Genomic DNA, 27,157 nt, shown 5'->3' with positions numbered 1-27,157 from the left:
ATAAACAATTTAAAAAAAAATAGAATTTAATAGGACTTTAGTCATTTCTAATTTTTCTAATGATCTCTCTAATACAGTGCCATACAAAGGCATCCTATAACCACATACAATGTGTATAGCACGTTTCTAACATGCAGAATAGAGCTCCAATGCCAGAGTTCTGTTCTGCATATGTATATTACACTATGCAGAAGAGAACTCAGACATCGTATCTCTGTTCTGCATAGTGTAATATACATACGCAGAACATAGCTCCGACATCGGAGCTCTGTTCTGCATGGTGTTAGAAAAAGGTGTCGAACTTCACCCGAATTGGGAGCTATGCAGTAGATTCTCAATGTCGGACGAGGTCAGAAACTGGTTTGGAAATGGTTAAAAGTGCTATTCCTACCTGTCGCGCTGCTCTCCTTCTACTGGTCAGGTATTAAGGCAAAAGCCAAGCACTTGTGCTGATGCGGTTTCCATAGCTTCCAGAGGAGTGAATAAGAGTTACATAAACAGTGTAGTACAGTGAGCTACATATGTAGCAAAGTCTAACCTGACTCTTAAAGCGTTATGATAACTTAGTGTCACATTTTGTTTACCCCTTCAATTACTTTACAAAGGCTTTTGCGGTGTTGAGATAACCAATAGCTTTTTTAATGGCTTATGATGACTTGCCACAAAAAGTTATCACAGTCAACTTAAACATTGGAACAGCTCGCTGTGCTGTGAGGGTTACCCAACTGACATGTTTCTGAGGTTCGACTGTTCATATATGTAAATAACATGCGCATGTTACCTCCACAGCTGCGGTCAGACGAGCAATTTTTTTGCGCATGTATAGGCACTAGAGATGAGCGAACCTACTCGGTCACGCCCCTTTTTCACCCGAGCACAGCGATTTTCGAGTACTTCCGTACTCGGGGCGAAAAGATTCGGGGGGCGCCGTGGGTGAGTGGGGGGTGCAGCGGGGAGTGGGGGGGAGAGGGAGAAAGAGAGGGCTCCCCCCTGTTCCCCGCTACTACCCCCCGCTCCGCCACGCCTCCCCCCGCCCCTCCCCGAATCTTTTCACCTGAGTACGGAAGTACTCGAAAATCGCGGTGCTCGATCGAGTAATCACTCGAAACGAGTAGGTTCGCTCATCTCTAATAGGCACGTTAAAAAGGGACTGTATTAGAACCAATGCTTTACAATGAAAGTGGTCACATGTCTGTTTTTTAGAAGTGCTGGAGAAAGGCAATGGCAAACCACCCTGCAAAAAGTCTGCCAAAGAAAACATCATGATTGGACGTCAATCTTGGAGTCTGTCACGATTCGCTGCTTGTACCAGTGGACTTTACCTTATTTCCACAACAGTAAAAGAAGAAAAATCTGTTGACAAGAAAATTCAGGCACTACAATCATTTGTATATTTCCATAAGACAGTGCTGTGACTGGTACACAATGAAGAGGACACAGCACTCGGAGTGGAGAGGCCTCTTCAACCAGCTGATCAGTGGGAGTGCTGGACCCCCAACTGTCAGGATAGGCCACTAATTAAAGCCTGGTTTAGACAAGGATTATCGATCAAAAAATCTTTTTTTTTGTGTTCTTTACAGCGCAAAGTGATCGATCAAACATTGAGCGATCACCTTGCGCTCCGAGCGGGGGATGCAGAAGACAAGCGGGACCGCTTGCCTTCTGCATCTAGCTGTTCCCCACTCGGAGCACCCGGCTGTTATACAGCCAAGCACTCCAAGCAGAGAATGCAGAAGACAAGCGGGGTGGCATCCAGTTGTTCTCTGCTCGGAGAGCGGGATATGTAGAACACAGCTGGACAGCTGCGTTCTTCATACACTGCCGGTCATCAGGAAGTGGGATACAGCTGAAACAATAGTATCAGCCGTATCCTGCTGTGAATTCCTGATAACTGATTGCTGATCTTTCAGCATGCTGAAAGATCAGCGTTTAGCGACGGCTTAACGAAAACTGCACGATGTCAGTGCAGTTAGAAACAATGATTATCGCTCAAAGGATGGTTTTGAGCAATTTTTGAGCGAAAATCGTTGCGTCTAAAATGGGCCGTAATTGCCAGAAAATGCCTCAAATCAAACATTCCTCATGTCAAAGAAATGACTAAATGTAAAAAGGTAAGATTTCCAAACTTGGCTTAATAAAGTTTTTTTTTTTTATTGATTACAAGTATATAAAAGGTATCACGATAGCCCCATCTATAAGGTTAAGTGCTTGAAACAGCATAAAAGTTTTATTCCATTTTAAAACACATCTGACAATCACAGGATTTCATGCCAGAATAAAAATAGCATAAACCACATCTTATGTTGTGTATACCTCTAAGTAAAATATATCTGTCAATGTCGTAAGGTTTAAAAGCAGTGACAACCTTAACTGTTCTCAATTTTGCAAACAGTAATAATTTCAATAAAATATATTTAAAATCACTTATCAAAGTAAACAAAAAATAATAAATGGAGAAAACAGCAAACTTCAGTACATGAACATTTTAAGATTCACATCCCCAAAAAGAAGCCGAAAAAAAAAAAAAAAAAAAATCACATAATACAACATGACATGTTCAAAACAATTTAAATAATTTTAAATATTTTATTTTTTTTTGCCTTTTTATACTTCAACTTACTACAAATGCTTTATACAATTTCTGAACTTAAAAAGTCCCCGTTATAGAATTGTAACAAGAAAAAAAAAAAAAAAATTGGGAATGATAGTAAAGCGATAAAGTGGCACAAATTCACCAAAACAAGTGTTTGAACTACTGTGTAGGAGGTAGATTACTTTTTTTTTAAACTGATGCCATAGAAGGGTATATAGATGATATTCACCAGGCTGAATAAACTGAAGAAGTACTGCTCTGAATAGTAGCAACAAGAAAAAAAAATACCTGTAGACTACAACTGTGTGTAAATATAAAAAAAAGCGTGAAATTGAAATTTGGTAAAAACAAAAGTAGTAGTAATTGTAATTAAATACTTTTTCAGGTGTCTATTGGCTAATGCTAGGGAATCTTAAAAGATCCAAACTGTAAATTCATTTCATATTGTAGGATTCAATTGCAGGATTTATAGAAAAAGTTTTATATCAGTTTGGTACTTTTCCGTCAAAGTACTTGTGTCAAATGCAGCAATATTTGCAAAACCCTGAATTGCCAACTTTTTTAAAATTTTTAACTTTTTTTTTTTTTGTAATAAAGTTTACAAGGGGAATAGATCCAAGTCTACATTCCCTCTAAAACATCTCCTTTGTTCCAAGTATAATCGCACTGAACTTCTAAAGTACTCCTGGCAACGAGCAGCTCCATGTTGAATGTACAGAGTCCTCCCGGAATGAACAGTATTTCAGCATGCCAGACACACATGGAGAAAATGCAGGAAGTCGCGTGATGACCAAGCTGCAGTGGATTGACCGGTTTGTCGGTGTGCGGCCTGCATTGCATTCTCTTGCTTGAATTCTGTAGTGCTTATTTTATCTTGAACATGCAACAGCTATTCCATGTTTTGATAATTATCGAAAAAAGATGCAATTTAAAATAGATCCCTGCAAAAAAAAAAAAAAAAAGGTTTAATTGAAAGTAATGTCTTATGGTCAACACTGTAAAAGCAAAGGTCTGCCTCGGAACTACAGTAAAATGATATTTCAATGATTTATGAGTAGCATGGGTGTTGGCGTTACTGCTTGCTGTGTGTGTGGGTGGCTGGGTGTGGGGGAGTTATTTTGCCACCTGGAAAAAAATAGGGTTGAGGCGCTGTTGTGCCACGTTGAAAAGTGGGGGCAGTGCTGTTTGGAAAAATGAAGGGGTGCTCTTGTGATACCTGAAAAAATGGGCGGACCCTCTGTCTGACTACAAGAGAATGGAGAACAAAACCCCATTTTTATTACTGAGTGGTGATGGGTACTACTATAGCCACCGATTAAAACTCTACTCTGACTAGTGGGGGGCAAACCTTTACTCTGATATATTTGTGTGTTCCTCTTTACAAGTCACTGACCACATATGGAATATTGTGGATAGTTTTGAGCACTGGTACTCAAGAAGGACGTAAAGCTTAAGTGGGTTCAAAGGCGGGCAACTAAAAGTATTAAATTGAATAGGTGGACCACGATACCCAGAGAGCTTATCAAGATTGGGTTAAGTTTACAAAAAAATAAAAAATAAACGGCTGAAGGGTGACCTAATAACTATGTATAAATATATCGGGGGACAATACAGAGATCTCTACCACGATCCATTTATACTGAGGACTGCGACTCTAACAAGGAGGCGCCCTCTATGTCTGGAGGAAAGAAGTTTTCTACACCAACATAGAAGGGGGTTCTTTACTGTAAGAGCAGTGAGACTGTGGACTCTCTGCCCGAGGATGTGGTGATGGCAAATTCGATAAAAGAGTACGAGAGGGGTCTGGACACCTTTCTTGAGCAGTACAGTATCACATGTTCTAGTTAACGACTACTTCAGAAGGGTTGGTGATCCGGAGATTATTCCGATTGTCAGACTGGAGTTGGGAAGGGGATTTATTTCCCTTAAATGGGGGAAATTGGCTTCTACCTTACTGGAGTTTTTTTTGCCCTCCTCTGGTTCAGCATTGAATGGATAGTAGGCTGAACTGGATGGATGTGTCTTTTTTCGGGTTTACATTCTACGGTACTTTGTGTTTGAAGGGCTTTTCCTACTAATAACATGTATCTTATTTCCACAGGATAAAGAATGAATGTCTGATTGCTGGGGGTCTGGGACCCCCGTGACCCCGCGCTGTGTCCCCGCGAAGTTGGCCCGTGCACACAGCATGACTCTTTGCGGATGGCTCTGTGCTCCCTCATTGATCTCTATGGGAAAGCATGGACAAAGAGCCATCTGAAAAGTGTCACACTGTGTGCACACACACCAACTTCAAGGGGAAACCGCACAGGGGGTATGAAACACAGGTCCCCGATGCTGTGATTGGTTGTTATGGGCAATTAAGACTATTTTTTCTGTTAAACAGTTGTCATAAAGTTACCCCAGTTGTTTTAATGGCCAGTTAATAAAAGGCGGCATTACTAGTGGGACCCTGTGCTCTTTTAGTATGTGCGTGAAGGCAGCCCAAAGCCTTGCAAAAATCGCAAAATCTGCATCAGTAATCCATCCAGTTACAGCGGATCTCGGTTGTAGATTTTCATTTGAAAATGCCACTGATCCGGCCGCACATTAGGCACATTCAATGGGGCTCATCTGCATGCGGATTTCCCATTGCAGAATCTGCATCCGAAATCAACATCTCAATAGTTTTTTTTCCCCTCCTGTTACTTGGTTTTCAGATCCACACTGTATTGAAGCCAATAGGATGTAGAATTGATTCCGATCTGGAATTTTTACCAAAATCTGTGCTAAAAAAACTCAACTTTGAACGTGGCCTTACTAGAGTGCTACAATGTTTTCGGGAAAAATGCCATGACGTTTATGCCACATTCACAAGCATTTTTTGCGTAGGAAAATATAACAGTAAAATATGAAGCAAGATACAAACACTTTTTTCTGCAGCTTTTTCTCTTCTGATGTACTTTTTTTTCCAAATCACAGCAACCTGCAGTTCTTGAGTTTAGTTTTTTTTTTGCTCAGGCGACTAGCTAGGCAAAAATAGCCATATAAAAATGTGAGTTTGAAAAAAACCACTCAAATAACCATGGGCTAGTTTAAAAAAAAAAAAAGCCACAAGGGCAAAAAACGCCACACAACATGTCTGTGTGAAGGGGGCCTAAAGGTAATTTACCTAAAATCAGAAGAATCCTACTGTACTTAGCTGTACAGGAATAGATGGTGATCAATGATGGTGATAGATGGGCACCAGTAGTGAACTCATAATTGGCTGATCGCAGCATTGAACAAGTGCAGTCAGATCAGCGAGTTCAACTGGCCTCTACACGAGCCAATCAGACTCTAAGGGACAAACTATCGTTAATGTAATCATTCAGCCTTCATCAAGAACCACTGCAGTCGGCAGCCACCCCCTTTAAATGGAGAGATGTGCAGCTGACAATTTTCGGTTGCACAGAAGAATAAGATTTGCCAACATGAGCTTCCATTGCTTTTTTGGCTTATCGAGTGCAGCATTACACAGGCCAACAGTCGAACAATCAAGCATTCATAAAAATGGTCAAGCCCAATCATTGGCCGGTGTAAAGAGGCCTTTTAAGCAGCTATGCCATTCAGAATTCCATGACTACCACTAAGAGGTTAGGACAACATAGAACTAGAGATGAGCAAGCATACTCGATAAGGCAAACTACTTGAGCGAGTAGTGCCTTATTCGAGTACCTGCCCGCTCGTCTCTAAAGATTCGGCTGCCGGCGCAGGTGACAGGTGAGTTGCGGCGGTGAGCAGCGGGTAGCGGGGGAAAGAGAGGGAAAGAGAGATCTCCCCCCCCGCTGCTCCCCGCCCCCTGTCGGCACCCGAATCTTTAGAGACGAGCGGGCAGGTACTCAAATAAGGCACTACTCGCTCGAGTAGTTTGCCTTATCGAGTATGCTCGCTCATCTCTACATAGAACCCATTTCATTTGAGAAAGTGATATAATGGATAAAACGTTTTAACAACCATTTACAACTTTTGACAAATTTGTCAAAAGTTAAATAAATTTTAATACATAAATAATAAATGATAAATTAACATTAGAAGACTACTCAAGGACTCACATTTATCTAGATTCTTGCCTTCCATCTTCCCTCTTGTCTGAATAGTCTGCGGAGCTTCTAGTTCGGGGTCCACTAAGCCTCTCTCTGGACTTCGCATTGAACCTGTCCTTTTTCTTCTTGGCTAGATGCTTGTTTGGCAACTTGTTCTTTTGGAGTCGCATGTGAAGTTTCCTCTGCGTTCTTCCAAAAGACGTGTGTAGGGCTTGGAGTGAAGCTTTCTTAGATTTTTTTCCCTCGTGGACTATTTGTCCCTTAGGTAATCTCACAGGGCTTGAGTTCCTTACAACAGGCATAGTCTGCTTTTTGGACTTCATTGGAGGAATAGATTTCACATTCTGCTTAGACTTGATGGGTGGGGTAGGAGGAGGTGGAGGAACAGGAACAGGTGCCAAGCTCCTTGCTCTAGTTTTACCCAAATTTAACTCTGTGTTTTGCATTTGTATCTCAGCATCTGCCGTTCGTCGAACGATGCTGGGTTTTTTCTTCTTCACAGATAATGGCTTCTTCGATGATTTGGGAATTATTTTTTTAGTGGGTGGAGAAGCTGGCTTTTTGGGACAACTAAAAGCAGCATGTTTGTTCAAGCTTTTAATATAGGTAAACTCTCGATTACAATAGGGGCAAAAATGAGGCGCCGAATCAGATCTTCGCCTCGCCTTCTTGCTCTTTTGCAAAATTGCCTTCTGAACTAGCTGGTTTTTCCTTTTTATTGCACTCAGTTTGAGCTTGCCCGAAGACATTTTGCCAATTTCAAGAGTAAAATTAAGTTTTTTAGGTTGACCCATTCGCCTAAATGAATTCTTATCTGCAGCTTCCAAAACTACCACACCTACCCCATTCTTAGGCTGCACAGTCTGTTTCAAGGGTATTGGATTTTTTTTCGGAGTGTATCTCTTTTTGTCACTGGCAGATGCGCATACTAATATATGTTTGTGTAATTCGGGCATATTGTCAACACCCTTTCCACACTTAGTGCAACGTATAGCAGTAGTGAAGGTTTGAGGAATATTATGGGTAGTAAAATTTGTTGCGGTTGCCCCAAGCGCCAAGGGATTTTTGTTGTGATATTGAAAGGGTGGTGGTTTAAAGCTTGGGTAGTGCTGATTAAGTCCCATGCGTACATCTGGATCTTTAGATTGTTCTCCAGCAGCCAGAATTTTAATTGTTGTATACAGTTCTTCAGAAGAATCATTTAAATCTGCATCATCTTCTGGCGATGGCATCATGGGGTCGTCATCCAGTCTTTGATTTTGGATTAAACTTGCTTTATTGGGGTCTGTGAAGTTCTGCGGCCTGAGCGTCCCACTTTCCAATTCCCTGTGACTGAATTCCTTATCTGCATGCAGGTCTTGCTGATGTTGTTGTAAGTTACAAAGAAAAGCAAACTCCTTTTTGCATATTGAGCATACAAAAATTTTCCCCACCCCGTGAAGCATGGAACGATGTTCTGAGAGATGTGATACGTCTTTAAAAAGTTGCACACAGAATTCACATTTGAAAGGCCATTCCTCGGCATGCACAACGAGATGCTTGGCAAGGTCTTTAATAGATATAAAGGGAGAGTCACAAACATTGCACATAAAGGACTTACTAAAACTTTCGCAAATGGAGTCATTTTGACAAATTTGCAAACAGTCTTCAGCTGGTGCATCTTCATCATGCTTCTCTTGCTTAAATATGGGTGCAGAAGAATCTGAATTTAACGATGGAGATACAGCTGAAGAGACAACAGACAAAGGTGGAGGAGATGAGCAAGATGATGAAGATGAAGAACTGGTAGAAGGTGGTGATGAAGAGGAAAGGGTAGGTGGACCAGGAGAAGCACATCCAGAAGGATCATCAGTAGTAAGGGATGGAGATGGAGATGCTGTGCGAGAAAGAACTGGCAGTGGGGATTGTGTGCTAGCAGAAAGGGGTGAAGCACAAGACGGAGTGGGGGGCACACTGCATGAAGAATCCGGGAGTGAAGGAACATTAGTTGTAAGAAGAGGTGGTGGCAATGTAGAGTCTGTCAAAAATGGAGAACATAGGGTTGGTGAAGGAGCTTCCGAAGGTGTTAGTATAGGAGGGGATTGGCATACTGTTGTACATGTGCTCTCAACTAAAGCCAAAGGAACTTCAATTTCAATAGGAACCTCTTCGCTTAAGCCAATACCAAGCTCCTCTATGGGCCTGAGCTCATCTGTTCTGCAGGGAAGCACGGTATCTGTCTGTGAAATACTTTCTTCCGGAACCTCTAACCCATCATATTCATTTAGCAGGACCTTTTTTAACATGCACGTTGTAGGCTTCTTCTTCTTTACACCAATGTTATTCCCTTTATATTCCTTTGTGTCCGTGTCACAGAAGGGTTTCCTACTTATGCTAAGATCAAGTACAGACTCCCAAGGAACCTGCGATCGACTTTTGCTTTCACATTTCTGTTTTACCCCACTGGATAAGTCCAACGGTTGCTGGTTACAAGTACTGCCAAAGGACACATTTGAAGACCAGTCTTTATTGATCTTTAGATCTTCACATGGGCTCAAGTTCTCTCTTTCTTCTCTACCAGATAAACTCCACACAGGTGAGCTGCTTTGACTTTCTAACTTTGGTATTTTTGAGACGGCTCCTTCACTCCAAGTGTTTTTTCCTTCTTGCTTAACATATTCCTTAGGAGCTGGGCTAAGTTGAGGTGAACTGGGAGGAGAACTGGTACGTCTTTTAAATCTGTTCGAATTAGATGTCAAGGAAGCCACAGCCGGGCTCAACTTTGGAATTTCGGAGAGTAATGATGGACTTAGCTGAGACTTATTGCTTTCTTGCATCTGAAGTAGCTGCTTCAATTTAGAAGATAAATAAACACTTTTCTCCTTTGGAAATGGCAAATTATCACCTACAGAAACACTTAAAGGTATTGTGAGGGAGCAAGAAGGTGTAACTGGCTCAAGTTCCACTTCAGTCTTAATTTTTGATAGTAAAGGAGGGCTAATTGTTCGCCTTTTTTTAGGCTCCCCGATTCCACTGCCAGAAGAGTCGCTGAGCGGAGTTGGATTATCGGGAGCAGTTTGAAGGGTTCTTACATTTTGAGAAACTTCAACCTTGATAGGGGTGAGCAGGCAATTAATTCCTAGTACATCAGCAGTGCTGGTCTCTACCTCTATTACATCACATGTGCCACTCGTGCTGCATGTTGGCAATTTACCATCGATAAAGTAGGTTAGATTCTCAGATATATTGTTGGAAATATCCATAATATATACATCATCTGCTTCTCCGTCTTCCTCAAGTTCGGTACTTGCTACATAAATGTTCTCAACTGGTAGAGACTGCTCAGAGTTTGATTGTGGATCTTCAAGCAGGTGCTCTTTTCGTCTTACTCCCTTTGGAATAAGATGACGTTCGTGAACTCTGCGTTGATGCCGGCGCATGTTTGTATGAGTTCCGAAGACTTTCTTACAATACTTGCAGGGGTGCAATTCTCTGCTTGACTCGCTGTTTTCTTCTGAGAGTACAGAATGTGACGTTTCCCTATCAGAATCAGTCATTTTACTTTGTAGTCGAGAAGTGTTGTATTCATCAGTTGCTTTGAGAGAATCTATTATGTGTTTGTGAGCATGACCAAAGTCGCCAGGAGAGGATAACACTAAAGATTTCCTTTTAGGACCCGATTCATGACGTCTCTCATGTCTTCTCCGGTTAATCTGTGTTCCAAATGCTTTCCCACAGTATCGACACTTGAATGCATGATTGACTGTAGAAACATGAATATGCATGTGTCGTTCTAGCCCTTGTTTTGTTGTGAATTTTCTCTCACAATGCTGGCATGGGAACATAAAAGCTTCTGGTAAATCCCCATTAGCATCCCCTCTAGGTTTAGGGATTTTAATAGGTTTCTTTTTGGGTGACCCTTCAGGAGTCTCATCAGATGTACTCCTGAGGTCATCAAGCATTTCTGCACTTTCTTCTTCTTGATTTATAGAGTCTCTCTCTGAACTTTCTTTCTGCGAGTCTTCAAGTGGCTCCTGCTCGATGAGAAGATCTTCCTCCACAATCTGGCTGTCTGGTAATTTAGGTAGATCGGTAGTCGGGATGGGAATTCGATCTGGAAGGACATTGTGATTCACCATTTCTTGGATCACGGCTGTCTGTTCAAGAGACAGGACCGGAGAGCCGAGTGGCTTTGCATCCTCTTCATTTGGAGCTGCAAAGAATAGAGAGATTGTTTGAGACAGTCGCACTCTTACATCCAATAAATGTACTTAAGACTATTAAATAGATTTAGGCCCTCTGAAATAATTATAGTGCATTTTTTCTTAGAACTCTGCAAACTGACTTGTCAGGAGAGTTGGTAGAATGCTACCCTAAAGGGACTATATCACCAAAAACGTTTGCATTTCTATTGCCTATCCATGCCTATGGCGGCAGCCATTTTTCCTGAGCTAGATTTAACACAGTTACACTGAACGAGTATCGTTCACATTGTCACTGGATTGAGGAAATCAGAACTGTAACTGTTTTCCATGTAAAAGCAACTACATGCTTTATGGAACCTCATGGGCCATTTACACAATGAACACGAGGGAACCCATTGATTCGTATGGGAGACTGTTCTAGGTATGCGCCGTGACCTGTACAGAAGTCATTTTGCATTGGGGGGGGTGGAGTAGATGGTCACAGCCTGTACCTCTTGTGAATGGAGGATCCAGTGTTGTGTACATATAGGTGTTACCTCTCAGTGTAATCCTGGCTGTGATGTTAGTGAGATGACTGCTGCAGAACAGGAATAACAGCCTATTATTAGGCTCTGGGGTTAGTGTGAAAAATGCAGGATTTACAAAAAATAAATAAATAGACCAACTGCAAAATACAACATAAAATAAAAAAATTCCTTAAAAATATGTTTAACCCCTTCTTGCCACAGGGTGTAACTGTACGTCCTGGCTCCCTGGTACTTAACTCAACAGGACATACAGTTACGCTCCGTGGATAGCGTGAGATTAGAAGAGCGGGAACCGGCCGTCGTTGATAGCCGGCCTTACCCTGCAACAGTGACGGTGCATCGGGACAGCGACCCCCGTTGTAAACCCCTTCCCTGCCGCAATCTATATAGATCGCAGCATTTAAAGGGTTGACAAAGAAGGACCGCTCTACCTCTGACGTCGTCAGATCCCCGCGTTGTAATCGTGGGTGGGGCGACGGGTTGCCATGGCAACAGGACGCCAACTACAGGCGTCCTGCATTGCCAGTGCCTATGATCGCTAATGCAAGAGATAAGGCGTGGCAGGACAGAAGTCCTGCAATGCATTATCATAGCGATCAAAGCTGCTATTGTACAAGTCCCCTACTGGGACATAAAAAGTGTAAAAAAAGATTTTGTTGATCAGCGCTCATCATCAGGGAAAGATTCAATTGTGAAAAAAAGACCCCAGGTTATCTTTTAAAAACGCAGAAGAGAAAAAAAAAAAAGAGGCAGAGCAAAACCCATATAGTAAGAATGGCCCAAAGAAAAGGCAAGGGTCGTCTAGGTTTGCAGTGTACAAGTTATGGAGGGGCTGTTGACCAGATATTGCTCCACCTAAGTGGGCGTAAATGAGTGGAAGGATGCAACAAAAAAAAACAAAAAAAAACTGTGGTTCGGCGCAGCGCTCTGTGAGCAATCACATTCTTAGAACGATTAGGTTCAACTCCTCAGTTACTAGGTAATATGAGCATTGGAAATAAAGGAAGAGTTGCACCTAACTGTTTTAAGATTGCTCCCGAAGCGCTGCGCCGAACCACCAGTATTTCTTTGTTGCATCCCAAGTTATCTTTTGCCATGTCCCAGGAGCTTGGACCTCACCCACCTATTCTCACATGGATGATCTGCATTGCTCTGTATAAAATGTCCAAAAGCTTTAGGCACTGAACAAAGAATCCGCTAAGAAATTTCAACAAAGTTACATAAAGTAATAACTGGGGAACACATATAGGGAATGCTGAGAGATTTCAGCTCTGAGGGAGACAGTTCTGTGAAAGCAGCTCTGAACTATAACACAGGCTAAAACTAGATAAGTCATACAATGTATTTCTCTTCTTTCGCTTTAGTACAACTCTATATGTAAACTATAAAAAGGCAACTACACACTTTAATTCTATTAGCATTCCCTGAAAGCCAACATATGAAGGGCCTCGGAAGCAGATTATTAAGCATGTCTTACCATCCGGTGAATCTTTCATAGCGGCAAACGCTATATCTGAGCCACTCTTCTTTTCTTGCTTGTTTATGTTGAGCTTCTTTTTAGCATGGAGTAATCTCCTCCTTCCTACAACACAAGAACAACAAGGTGCATGTAATACAATGCGATTCATCCAGTCATATGTAAACTAAAAACCGGAACGGCTGAACAGGGATTGAGTAACATGCACAAAGATTTGGTAATGTTCAACACCACCATAAGGCTGCGGTAACTTTTTACATACACACATAGTACGGTATATAGAGCCCGGTCAAATCGTGATGTTTGAGCCTTAAAAGTGCTCAACATTTTAGGCCAAAGAGTTGGCCATGTATTCGCCATCATCCTTCATAAATAGTCGATACAGTTTTACCTTTGCATTAAAGGGGTTGTCCCGCGCCGAAACGTTTGTTTTTTGCATAGGCCCCCCCGTTCAGCGCAGGACAAACCCAAGGGATGTGTTGAAATTAAAAAAAAAATTTTACTTACCCGAATCCCCTCTCTGCAACTTCTTCCTTCTTTTCCTCCAAGATGGCCACCAGGATCTTCACCCACGATGCACCGCGGGTCTTCTCCCATGGTGCACCGTGGGCTCTGTGCGGTCCATTGCCGATTCCAGCCTCCTGATTGGCTGGAATCGGCACACGTGATGGGGCGGAGCTACGCGATGACGCGTAGAAGGGGGCGGAGCCAGAACGCCGCTCGTGCCCGGACCGACCAGAAGGGAGAAGACCCTTCTGCGCAAGCGCGTCTAATCGGGCGATTAGACGCTGAAATTAGACGGCACCATGGAGACGGGGACGCCAGCGCAGGGAAGGTGAGTATATAACTTCTGTATGGCACATATTTAATGCACGATGTATATTACAAAGTGCATTAATATGGCCATACAAAAGTGTTTAACTTAACTTGTCATCGCGGGACAACCCCTTTAATTTTGATACATCTTCCCAGTTATATAAACTGGCAGTCAGAGAGGAAATAAGAATATATAACCGGCTGTCGTACATCAAGTCCCAAATGTTACTGTTCTCGGTAAGATTACACTCACACGGACATTTTAATAGTTGTGCTCGAGATTCTTGGACGCAGATTTGGATCAGAAAGCACGCAGACTCAAATTATTCATCCAATTAAAAAAAAAAAAAAGTCAATATGAATACATGTACTTAGATGAATGGGTTCTGTTTATATACAATTTTCGGTTCGAAAATTAGAAGATTTTGCTCTATTTCTGTGCATTCCTCATAAGGAAGATGGAACAATACCTCTGCAGCGCCACCTACCTATTGGAAAGCAGCTTTCCTACAAGTCAATGTTAGACTCTTTATACAAGCCTTGTAACTAGAGATAAGCGAGCACCTAAATGCTCCGGTCCTCGTCATTTGAGTCGAGCTTTTCGTAAAATTCAAGAGCTCTACTCGAGTAACGAACCCCATTGACTACAATGGAAGACTCGAGCATTTTTGTATGTGGGCCGCAGGGTCCCGAGCTTGTCTCTCTCTCGGCGGGAAGGGGCCAAAACAGACATGTCACAGGGGGGAGGAGCCAAAAACTGGGCCGGGGTCGAACACGGCGTAATGCTCGTTCGAGTAACGAGCACCATCGAGTATGCTAATACTCGAACGAGCATCAAGCTCGGCAGAGTACGTTCGCTCAACTCTACTTGTAACAATGCCTGGGGATTGAAAACCAAGCGAACGCATCAGTCATTGTTTTCAATGGGAAATGAGAACATATCAGACGGCGTGTGATGCGAGGTGTCCCATTCAAAACAATGGGAAACCGTTACCGATCTTCTGACGCGGCTGAAAGCCGTGCGGGGGAATCGCAACCCCACAGAAGTGATGGAAGGACAGGGCCATCACACGTTCACGATATCGGGCCGAGCTTCAGGCATGGCCGTGTGCAAGTAGCCCAAGAGAAACAAAATCTTGTAGACACGATACCTTTCAATGGCAAACAAAAAGGGATGAAAATACACCAAGCTTTCTAGGCTCCTAGGCCTCTTCGTCAGTCTTCCAATGGAATATATCCTTTTTGAAGCCTGACGAAGAGGCCAAGCAGCCTTGAAAACTGGCTGTAACATCACAACATTTGGTTTTGCTGGCCAATATGGTACCAAACTTTTTTTCCCCACCAAGTCCACTGATGTCCAATTGTCTAATGGCACGTATACAGGGCTAATAATCGTTACAGATCCATGACAGCAGCTTTCCAAGGTCCAAACACGAGGCAATACTGATGGCAATAATTGCATACTTCTCCAGAAAATACAAAAAAATTACCTAAAAATAAGGTCTAATTAAAGTCTTGTAGCAACCAATTACACTAAATTACAAAAGAAAAAAATTAAAGAAATGGATATTCCCACCCTTGCTGCATAAAAAGTACAAAAACATATTTATTGATATAATATTAAACTCGTGTATTTTCCAAAAAGAGTAAAAGGTAAAAGTTAGGGTGCTTTCAGATACGTTCTTCGCTTACAATACATTGGAATTGCAGAATTATGTAAACGCACCGATGTATACCATAGCTTTCCATGAACAAGGAATGTGGCGGGCATTATAAAAGGTGTCGCGCTGCTTGACTAGCTTGGCATCTAAACACAGTTAACCTTGATTGCTCTCTTTGTACCCTTCAAGTACGTCTCAGGAAGCCGGCAAGCGCATTATCTAGCACCTGTGTGGAATTGATCTCCACATAAAGAACATTTCAGAACATGGATAATTATACAAGCCGCACTCAATCAGCACTATTTAATTGCTATGCATAACGGCAGGAAATAATCTAAAGTTACCGCGTGGTTGGTATAAGACGTCTTTTCATATGTCTGTAAGCTGATGCACCTATTAAGTAACTGGTAGGGAGGGCTCTCACTAATGTATAATGTAGCCATAGGGGAATAATGGAACAGATGCACCAAAAATCATATCGAGATCGTAACATGTGCCAAAATTTGATGCAGTGGTACTGAGCATTTTCACCGGACATCTGCTGACTGGTTGATGCTCCGCTATTAAAAAAAAAAAAAGGACAATTTTTGCAGTGTAGTGAGCTGAGCTGATGCAGGACCAAGGACTCTGGAAGCTTCAGCCTGGGCTGACCAAAATCATGGAGGGGCAATATGACTACGACCCTGTGCAGGTTGAGCCCAGCGTCAGAGACTGGAGAAGCTTGGAAAAGTGTTCCTGAAGCCGGATAAAGCATAGACTAACTCTGAAAAGCACAAACTGGGATGTCCTGTGCATCGAAACGTAAGTGAGGCCGGCCTTTGACAAAGACGATTCATGTGCACATAGAAAGAGAGCAATAACAAATAGTCAGCAGGCTGGATTCTCACGCGTGATTTTCACGTGCGAACACTCGCACATGAAAAGAAGCCATTTATATTGGGAAGAAATGGGTTAAGCAGCACATGTGAAAAAGACTTGGGTATACTAATAAATCACAGACTGAACATGAGTCAACAATGAGATGCAGCAGCAGAAAAGGCAAACAAACTATCCTGGGATGTATTAAGAGAAGCATAGAGTCTAGATCACGTGAAATAATTATTCTCCTTTACCTTTCCTTAGTCAGACCTCATCTGGAATATTGTGTCCGGTTCTGGGCAGCCCAATTTAAAAAAAAGACAAACTGGAATAATTTGAGAAAAGAGTTACCTGGATGGTGAGCGATCTGAAAACAATGTCCTGTGGGGAATGGTTAAAGGATCTGGGAATGTTTAGCTTGCAAAAAATAAGGCTGAGAGGAAACTTAATAGCCGTCTACAAATATCTGAAGGGCTGTCACAGTGCAGAGGGATCAGCCTTATTCTTTTTTGCACAAGGAAATACTGGAAGCAATGGGATGAAACTGAAAGGGAGGAGACACAGATTAGATATTAGAAAAAAACCTTCTGCCAGTGAGGGTGATCAATGAGTGGAACAGGTTGCCACAGAAGGGGGCGAGTTCCCCTTCAATGGGAGTCTTCAAAACAGAGGTTGGATAGACATCTGTTAAATGCAGGATCACTAAATTATCCTAGACAGCCTCTGAAAACTTCTATTGAAGGAGAACTCACTGCCTCCCGTGGTAACCTGTTCCACTCATTGATCGCCCTCACTGTCAGAAAGTCTTTTCTAATATCTAATCTGTGTCTCCTCCCTTTCAGTTTCATCCCATTGCTTCAATGTATTTCCTTGTGCAAATGAGATAAAATGTAATTGTTTATTACTATGCAAGTGTTGAGTTTTACTTTTGTGTTCTCAAAAAAATACTTTACGCTTTGTTTATCTGCTGCATCATACCCTGAGCCGCCACAACTCAGCCTTTGACAAGGCAATATATTTTTATTTACTACCTGATCCAATTCACTCAGAATTGATATCTTTCATACGTTGGGCATGTTTCTTGTGCCCAAGCATGATAAAGAGTATATAGAGCCATCTACGGTATGTAGGGGTGCTTAGATAATGTTAACTCATGTGCGAAGGATGAAAAGGGATAACGCTTTGAAAAATTGGAAAAAAATAAATAAAAGCCCTTGCCTTCTTTTTTTTTGACAGAAATTCATTTTGAATCCATAAATAAAATATTCTGCCTGGTTTATTTCTGAAAGTACAGAAATCAAATCTACTTGAGCATGAAAGCTGTGCAGGTCTTTTGATCCAAGCTGAATGAAATGCAGAATTTTCCGCCACTGGTGTCTTGACTGGTTTGATGTGAAAATGAATGCAAAAACCAGCATAATGCATCGCCAGCGTGTAGAGAGGCAGCCGCTGAATATTCATCCCAGAGGTCCTTACTAAAATGATGGCTTCAAGTGTGCAAAAGATACAATTCAGAGGTCAGTCAGTGACTTCTAGGGGAAGTCGGGAAAACCAGCCGGTCCATTGGTATAGCTTTTGTAGAACGCGCATGATCATGCACTAATAAATAGGTATGGGGGAAACAACTGCAATACCAGGCAGATTACCCCTTCAGAAATCTCGGACGCTGGAATGCAGCCATATTGGATAGCACGCATCCGGTAAGAAAAAAAAAACAAGTCAGTCAATATTGCCCTTATGTTGGGGGTTCAGTTGAGATTTTTGACTGCAAGAATAAAAGTAGCACCGGTCTTGATATCAAAATGAAGAAAAACGTTGATGGGAGCCCGACCAGGCCATATGATAAATGGGGTTCATCAGGCACTATTTGGATTAACCAAAAGCATCATGGCTTCCACTATAAAAATGAAAGGGTGAAAAAAAAAGCCTTGAAGGGGTTGTCCAGGACTTTACTACTGTTGACTTATACATCAATAGTTGATCAGAGGTTGCCGCTCGGGATTCTTGCCAGCTGTCATTGAGGACAGAGCTGCCAGCAGACAGCTCTGTCCGTACTGCCAATCTGGAGCTAGACCGCAGAACCAACCTGGGCCGCTGCACTACAGACACAGCTGCCTGCTTTCGGCCCAATCCGTGATGACAGCTGATCAGCGGGAAAACCGAGAGGCAGACTCTTGCCTATCAACTACTGATGATCCATCTTGAGGATGCTCTTGTTATGCTTTCTATAAGAGCGATCCAATAAGAGGACAGTGATATGAGGAATAAAAATTCCATGCCATATAAAGAATTTATATTACAAAAAATTCCATGCCAATGCTTTAAGAATCTGTCAACAGAAAACAAGATCCCAACGATGACTGTCTAACACTGTACTGACTCCACAATACAACAGTACGTAAGGCCAAAAAAAAAGACATCTGGCCATCCAGTTCAGCCAATTATTCCCCAATGTTGATCCAGAGGAATGCAAGAAAAAAACTCAACGAGGTCAAGTCAATTTTCCCCATTTAAGGGAAAAAATTCCTTCCCGACTCCATGTCTAGTCTACGGCGAATGATGGGCTGGCAGAGGCGCCACACGGAATTTGACTTCCATGTAAATCTACTATCCAGACAGTCATGTCAAAACAAGTAGCAGCCATATTGGTTGTCATCTAACGTTCCCAAATACTGTTTTAGGCAATTCTTCGGCGATAATCACCCCTTAAATAGGGCCTTTTATATGGCCAAGAACTGGGCAAGAATATTCGTAGGAGCATTAGGTCGCTCAATCATTGGGTGGAGTGAAAAAGTGAGAGGGCAAATGCTTAACGTCAAGTGATCATAACTTCCTTGCAGCATCAAAAATCAACTTTGTTAGTAGCACACCGTCCCAAGTAAATGCTGCCGACAGCGATGAACCTCTATGGGAGGCAAACCATTGCATTAATTAATAATCATTCGTCCCTAGGGCCGGTCTCACACAAATCTTGCATGAATACGAATCCCATTCTTTTGTCCTATAAATGATACATTTTTTCTCACATCGCACCACGGCATCATGGCATGCCCTATCATTGGGCGTGCCCTCGCATCGCAACACCCATGGCTTTCAATGGGCCCAGCAAAGCATACTAGCTGCACGCGAGTGCGATGCAAGGTTAATCCATTGAAAACAATTGGCACTCGCCCATGTGAAATTAGCCTTATACAGTCCGAATCAGTGAAAGCCAGACAACGGACGCCGATCCAGTTTATTGTTACCGGCTCACATCCAGTTGGAAGATTTCATGGGCAATTTCTTTCTCTACTATTTTATAACAATTTTCTATAGGCAAACCAAATCTGAAAATAAACCATACGCAGAAGTCAGCGAGGCGATGAGCAGACTAACTAAATTAGCATGACAAACCGAGGTCTGTATTGTTCTGCTCCCATGTGAGAGCCTTGGAACAAAAGCATCCTTCAGATCCTGAACAATGCTCGGGGTAATTAGCACAAGGAGCCGTGAAGAATGTGCATTGTGTTTACGGCATTGTCCTATTATACACTCTATGATCGTTATAGATCTGCATACAATGCGTCATTTTAAACAATTTCAAGAGTCCTTGGGCCAGATCCTTCAAATTGTTTAAAAAGTTCTTTGCAAGCAGATGGCTCGTCGCAGGAGCAGATATAGCAATTACAGCACCCGAGGGGACCCTGAAGGGCGGATTTGTTGTCGACTTGTCACAGAAAAAAAAACTGGCAACGAATATGAAGAAAATTCATAGGGGCCAAAACTGCACCAAACAGTGCGGCTTTTGGCGCAGGGTTGACCTTTGCATTTCAAAGCCGCAGCATGAATTGACGTTCTGTGGGTTTAGGATTCTTAGCGTAGATTAGAGATGAGCGAGTATACTCGCTAAGGCACAATACTCGAGCGAGTAGTGCCTTAGCCGAGTATCTCCCCGCTCGTCTCTAAAGATTCGGGGGCCAGCGCGGGTGACAGGTGAGAGGTGAGTTGCAGCGGGGGGGGGGGGGGGGAGGAGCAGGGGGGAGAGAGGGAAAGAGATCTCCCCTCCATTCCTCCCCGCTCTCCCCCACCGCTCCCCGCCCACGCACCTCATTCACGGGGCAAACGCGTTGGACTGGGGCCCGTGCAAAAAATGCACACACCCGTGTGAAGTTTAGGGTGGCTTCACATATGAAATTTTGCATTAAGACTTTTCTACTGGATTTTTATACATCTCGAAATCAAAAAGCAAAAAAAAAAAAAAAAAAATGCGAAGGAAGCCTTATTCAGCTTCCCCGGACTGTAAGATGGCGGAATAAAGCAAATGCCATTTAGACATCTAGGAAAGCTGGATGACAACCGGGGGTGTAGTGCGCCTTTCTGCAGCCTGAGGCAAAAAATTAAATCCACCCCAATGACATATTGCAGATTCCCATAAAGGATAACTTTCTGTGGATAGGGTTTACATACGTCAGGTGGCTACAGTGCAGTACATGCCTATAGATTGTGGAATTTAGATCTTACTCATTGTAATGCGAAGGGTATAAAATTTGGTCCAAGTAGGGTAACAATTAGAGATGAGCGAACGTACTCGTTACGAGTACTTACGCACCCGAGCACCGCCATTTTCGAGTACAGCAGTACTCGCGCGTAAAGATTCGGGGGGCGCCGTGGCGGCACGGGGGGTAGCAGTGGGGAGTGGGGGGGAGAGAGAGAGAGAGAGGGCTCCCCCCTGTTCCCCGCTGCTCCCCCCCGCACCGCCGCGCCGCTCCCCGGCGCCCCCCTGAATCTTTACGCCCGAGTACTGAAGTACTCGAAAATGGCTGTACTCGGGTGCGTAAGTACTCATTACGAGTACGTTCGCTCATCTCTAGTAACAATCCAAAAACAGCAAAGGTAGCATATATATGGATTTTGCTGCCAATTTTTGTGGCTTGTACTAACCAGAAAAGCTGCACCATACGTGATACCGATGGCTAGTTATAGCGAAGGACTGTGGAAACGAATGGGTACACTCACAGTACCTGGTGTCTGGTGGTTTAGAGTGCCTTTACACGGGGTGACCTGTTGGGAGCAGCTACCCGATGGGTTGTCCCAGCGATGAGCGTTCCTGTGCTTTTACATAGGAACAATCATCACTAGTGAGTGGAAGTGGAGCGGCCCGGGAGCCAATCCATCGTTCAGTTTCTATGCATGCATTTAGACTGAACCATATTATTCAGATTCTCGTTGATCGCAGGAATCTAAACGACTTCTCGGCCCATGTAAAAGGGTCCTTACTTACCTCCGTAGGTTCCTGTGCTGTCTGGTGCCCAATCACTGGTCGCCAACTAGGCTGGCAGGACCTAGGTAGAGAAATACTGCCAAATAGACCATCAAGGACAGGCATGTGGTCAACAAAAGTGGCCATAGACAAACAAGTAGGATGATGGTTGAACAACCACTGAACACACAGTCGTCTGTTGGAGGATCATGTCACAGATGCAGTCATACACATTTCAGTCTACATTGGCTGATACGGTCATTTAAACGTTTAAAGGACACCGGACGAAGAATGACCCAACATTCTGGAAAGCTTCTTTCTTCAGTAGTGTGTATGTGTGCGGACGTGCCGGCCGTCGTACATATGCGTACAGATTTTTTTTTAAATCCTGCTTTTCCCGCGGAATCTGCGGCCAGTCCACAATGTTAATTGTGGACGGGCTGCGGGTCGGATGGCTTCCATTCACTTTACTGGAAGCCGTTTGTGCGGAAAACGGAATAAAATGAAGCATGCTGCGATTTTTCATCCGCGAGCGGAATCCGCGATTGGTTTCCACTCGTGTGCATGAAGAATCGTTTTTCCATAACAGGATAGGGAGGGTTATTGCTGCGGAATCCTGGGGTGGACGGCCGCTCTGAATTCCACAGGAAAAAGTCCACCCGTGGACTCCATATGGGTTAATATAGTATAAAAAAAAAAAATGGTTTGTGCCGAACGGACCCCATTATAATCAATGAGGTCTGGTCAGCGCCATCCGGGTTAGGCATGCGTTGGACCCAACACTTTATGCTGTTCAGCTCAAAGGATGGAGGTCCACAATGGAAACCAGTGACGACAATGTGAACCTAGCAACAACACTTTGGGGACCAACTCTCATAAGGACAGGCTTAGATTTGTGACACGCACCCATTGCACTCGCCTACTTTATTGCATCTATATCAGTGAAATACAGAATTTACCTAAAATTTTGTCGTTCACATCGTTGCTTTTGGGTTCCATCTTCTTGCTCAGTTATAAGCAGGAAAAGCGCACCCAGTGACCGAACAGTAGTGCCATAGGATGGCGTTGAACCGGACCCATTGACTTCAATGGAGTCCGTTTGGTTACCGGTTGGGTTTCCGGTATTTTACAGGGATAAATAGCGCTTAACCCTTTCCAATCCAATTTGTATCCTGGTTTTCCTAGGGGGCTTACTCTTTTTCTGCTGTTATACAACGGCGCTATCTGCTGGCTAACACCAGTATATGAGGTGACACGTTAGATAGGCTCCGACAGCAGAGAGGCTGGCAATATACAGTAAGAGAACCCCGACGGGCGTCTTCCAACATCGGAGCTGTACAGCCTTAAATCATAATGTCTTCAGAGGTCAGACAGTGGATTGGAAAGGGTTAATGGAATTAAGCAATAGTGATTCTGAAGAGAAACTCCAACACCGATGTGAACGAGCCCTTACACAGGCTGTATTCCAAGAAGCCGCAAACCTGAGGTATTCACAAGTAGTGCATATGACTGATTACAGATCTCAGACTCCAAATTGTAGATTTAGCTTTAAACTCCAGATTACTGACCCCAGAAGATATGCAATGTATGTATGATACAAATACCGGTATATACAGTATGGCAGGGGGATAGAAATACCTTGCAGCCCTGCACTCCCGAGAGAGATTTTTTCTTGAGGCAAGACGCTTGCCTCATGAACAGTGCAGCTTTGTTAGCGGGACTGTATTATTTTAGGGGCAGTGGCATAGCTATAGGGCTCCCAATTGTGACCCAGCCCCTAAGCTAGGGGGGCCTAGAGGCCCCCCTTACCACTAACATCTCCTGTCAGCCCGCAATCTCTGCCAGACAGAACAGTAAAACTAGAAGAAAGAGAGCTTCCTGCTTCTACTATATAGTGCTCTGTCGTTGAGCTAGGAAGTCCGAGCGTGGACCGACTCCCTCTCCTTTTGAAGTCTGGTGCTTTGTGCATAGTCGACAGGGGGTTGTTGCAAAATGAAGGGGGGTGCAAACTTTGCACCCAGGCCCATGAACCTCTAGCTACGCCCCCCATTTAGGCTACTCTGGTCTTTGGTCTACATTACTCTAGGATTGCATAAGTATGCCACATTACAGAATTACTGTGATGTCCCTTTTCAAAAGTTGAAAAGTAGATCTACTTAATGGTACGGAGTTTTCAAACTAGAAAATATAGCTAAGAAAGGACTAACCAGACTTATATATGCAGGTAGGTTTTTAGAGAAAATGCCCTTTCTTAAAGGGGTTGCCCAGTTGTAAAATATTGATGGCCTTTTTTTTGAAGAGGTCATCGACAGAAGATCAGTGGGGGTCTAGCACCTGGGACCCTCACTGATCAGCTGTTTTCTGAGCCAATTTCTGCAGGAAGAAGACAGCTCTGTTCTGACCGCAGTGGCCAGGCTTGGTATTGCAGGCCAAGTCCCAACAGAAGTAAATAGGAACTTTTCCTGTAATACCAAGCTTGGCCACTGCAGTGATAACAGAGCTGTCTGCTTCCTGCGGAAATCAGCTCGGAGCATGAGCACACCAACAGAGTGATCAGCTAATCAGCAGAGATTACGGGCGGCAGACCCCTGCTGATCTACTACAGTTAGCCTATCCTGAGTATATGCCATCGAATAATTTTAACAACCCCCTGAACAGGAATTCCAAATTCTGCCTGCCGGAAAATAGGCCACTGAATACTTCACGGACACACTTGAGGCATTACTTAGTCATCCTATACTGCATTGCAGATTCCTTATTTAAGACAACTAAAAGTACATGCAAAAGAGCTGACATAACCTTAAAGGGGTATTCTGGAGAGGGGTCTTTTTTTCAGCTTTTGTCAATCCGCTGGATAGGTGAAAACTGATAGATCAGTGGGAGTCCCGAGAATGAGGAGAGTCCTATTTGGTCCATTCAAATGAATGGAGTGGCATTGTGTATACGCAACCAACGCTCAATTTACACCGGTTTGTTCAGTGATTCAGCAGTGGCAAAAAGTGGGGCAAACAGAACCCTGTTCTCAGGATACATGGGTGTCCCACTGGTTAGACCCCCATAATTTATACATTTTCACCTATGCAATGGATGGGTGAAAACTTAAAAAAAAGACCCCTCTCCAAATTACCTCTTTAAAAGCATACCTATCTTTTCAGAAAAAGCTGACTTGTGTGTACACAAAGAATACCATTATTTATGGCCATTATATGATTTATAATCTGCATTTGTCCCATTTCCCCCCATTCAGGGTGTATATCTGATTTTCAATCCTCTCAAGAATGGTAAGAGGTGCCTGGCTACTGTGCTCTATACACTGTACAGAGAACTGCAGAGTCTGTTGTATGTAACACGCAGAAAGAAACATCATCATGTGGGAGTGTACAGCATTACTGAGCAGTGTATATGTGAAAAAACAGCAGCAGATAACTCACCATTAGCTGCTTCAAGTGTGTGTGTGTGTCTCTATCTCCCCTTCTCCATATATCAAAATGAACACATTTCAATACGCAGTTTTGACTGACCACTAAGCCTCATAAAAGGCAGACACTCACTATTCTATAGAGATCAATTATTTTTGTAATCTCATTATCACAGGAATAAGGAAAATTGGCTTCTACCTCATTGGGGTTTTTTTTTGCCTTCATCAGGATCAATATTGGGGGAGTAATAGGCTGAACTGGATGGACATATGTCTTTTTTCAGCCTTACTTACTATGTTACAGGCAGGATTACAATGAAAGGCAACACTTAGATATAGATAACATTCACAATAGGCGATGGTCACAGCTCATCTACTACTCCACCCTGTTCTCCAGAGCAGCACCAGTCCTCTGGAACGCACTACCAAAGGCTACTCGGGCAATCCAGGACTCTAAAAACTTTAGGCGTGCTCTAAAAACGCACCTCTTCAGGGAGGTATACCGCATTCCCTAAGAAAAAAAACTCTCTGTACTCCTCCTGATAACATGCTCCCTGACCTACTGACTGCAATCTCTGCTAGCCATCATAAACCGCTCCTGTAGTCATACCGATTCTGCCGTCACACGGCTAAATGTCTGACCATTGTCTGTGTATAGCATCCCACACTCTCCACCTCACCATACTGTGCACATCTCCAGCCCCTTTACCTTCTGTATCACCCCATTACTTGTAGTATGTAAGCTCATTGGAGCAGGACCCTCACCCCTATTGTTTCCATCAGCTGATTACTATGTAACCGTGGTTCTGTAATGTTTGTATTTTTTGTCTTTCTGTATTCCGCCTGTCTATGTAAGCGCTGTGCAATATGTTGGCGCTATACAAATAGATTATTATTATTACAATGTCTTCTGTACGGGATACAGAGCATGACCACAACATTTCCCATAAAAGTCAATGGGTCAGCTCCAGCTCATTGTATCTATGGCTCATGTGACTCTCTAAATCATGGACAATAGAATTAAAAAAAAACATCAACAATCAGACAATAAAAACAAAAAAAAAAAAAAATCAGAAATAAATATTAGGTTCTATTCACATCAGTTTTCAGGACCTCCGTAGCTGAATTCTCAAAGGAAAGGGCACAACACACTAAGCAATGGAGTCAGTTTGGTTTCATCATAAGCAGCAGCACATGTGAAAAAGACTTGGGTATACTAATAGATCATAGATTGAACATGAGTCAACAATGTGATGCAGCAGCCAAAAAGGCAAACACAATTCTGGGATGTATTAAGTGTTCAGTTCTGGGCACCCCACTTTAAAAAAAAAAGACATCGGCAAACTGGAGCAAGTTTGCAAAAGAGTTACCAAGATGGATCTAGGAATATTTAGCTTGCAAAAAAGAAGGCTGAGAGGAGACTTAATAACGGTCTACAAATATCTGAAGGGCTGTCACAGTGCAGAGGGATCAGCCTTATTCTCATTTGCACAAGGAAAGACTAGAAGCAATGGAATGAAACGGATAGGGAGGAGACACAAATTAGATATTAGAAAACACTTTCTGACAGTGAGGGTGATCAATGAGTGGAACAGGTGGACACGGGAGGTGGTGAGTTCTCCTTCAATGGAAGTGTTCAAACAAAGGCTGGACAAATATCTGTCTGGGATGATTTAGTGAATCCTGCACTAAGCAGCGGGTTGGAGGATGACCCCGGATGATAAAACAGATCCATTAATTCAGGGGATTCCGTTTTCATGCTTCCATAATGCGGATGTGAATTTAGCCCTAATTAGTATCCCTTCTGAAAATCTCAACCCCATAGAACATCTTTGAAATGATATGGATCAACATGTGCACAATAGGGCGGTATAAAACCCTTTCGTTTGCAGCAGCTGTATGGTGCCATTGTTTCGGCACAGCAACTTGGCAGACGAACGTCAACAATTCTGAGTTAAGTTTTAAAAGGAAAAAACAACCCAGACACTCATTACCATGAGCAGAAACACAATCTGCTAAAACAACTCGTTCAGGTCGGCACACAAAGTACTGACACATTACACATTCACGTAACGGAACTCAGAAAACATGACACAGGCTGAAGAAAGTTTAACCCCCATCTTCAAAGTATGAATCGACCCAGTTACCGAAAAGAGCTCAACGCGTGTGACGTCGAGGAAAAGACTTGCATAAAAGAGAAGGCACATTGGATCACATACGATGATCCATGTAACGGTGCACTATCCACTGCAGGGAAGATACAGCTGCTTTTGTGATTGAGGCTGCCCCATACCTATATATAGTTCGTTAAATACCACTT

At 43.0% G+C, this 27,157-nt stretch overlaps 1 protein-coding gene across 1 annotated transcript in view; it reads right to left on the bottom strand.

Moving 5' to 3' along the window:
• Positions 1-2,131: 2,131 nt before the first annotated feature.
• PRDM2 (PR/SET domain 2) overlaps positions 2,132-27,157 on the bottom strand; it is a 126,708-nt gene continuing 101,682 nt past the window's right edge. Inside the window, exons 7-9 of the mRNA XM_066606720.1 lie at positions 12,846-12,950; positions 6,667-10,849; positions 2,132-3,534 (exon numbers count right to left, since the gene is read on the bottom strand). Of these exons, the coding sequence (XP_066462817.1) occupies positions 6,669-10,849; positions 12,846-12,950 (4,286 nt within the window). The 3' untranslated portion in view covers positions 2,132-3,534; positions 6,667-6,668. The remainder of the gene's footprint in view (positions 3,535-6,666; positions 10,850-12,845; positions 12,951-27,157) is intronic.

The sequence above is a fragment of the Eleutherodactylus coqui genome, chromosome 6, assembly GCF_035609145.1.
Source record: "Eleutherodactylus coqui strain aEleCoq1 chromosome 6, aEleCoq1.hap1, whole genome shotgun sequence".
Taxonomy (NCBI): domain Eukaryota; kingdom Metazoa; phylum Chordata; class Amphibia; order Anura; family Eleutherodactylidae; genus Eleutherodactylus; species Eleutherodactylus coqui.
The sequence above is the reverse complement of the archived record's forward strand: the minus strand, read 5'-3'. Positions and strand labels throughout refer to the sequence as shown.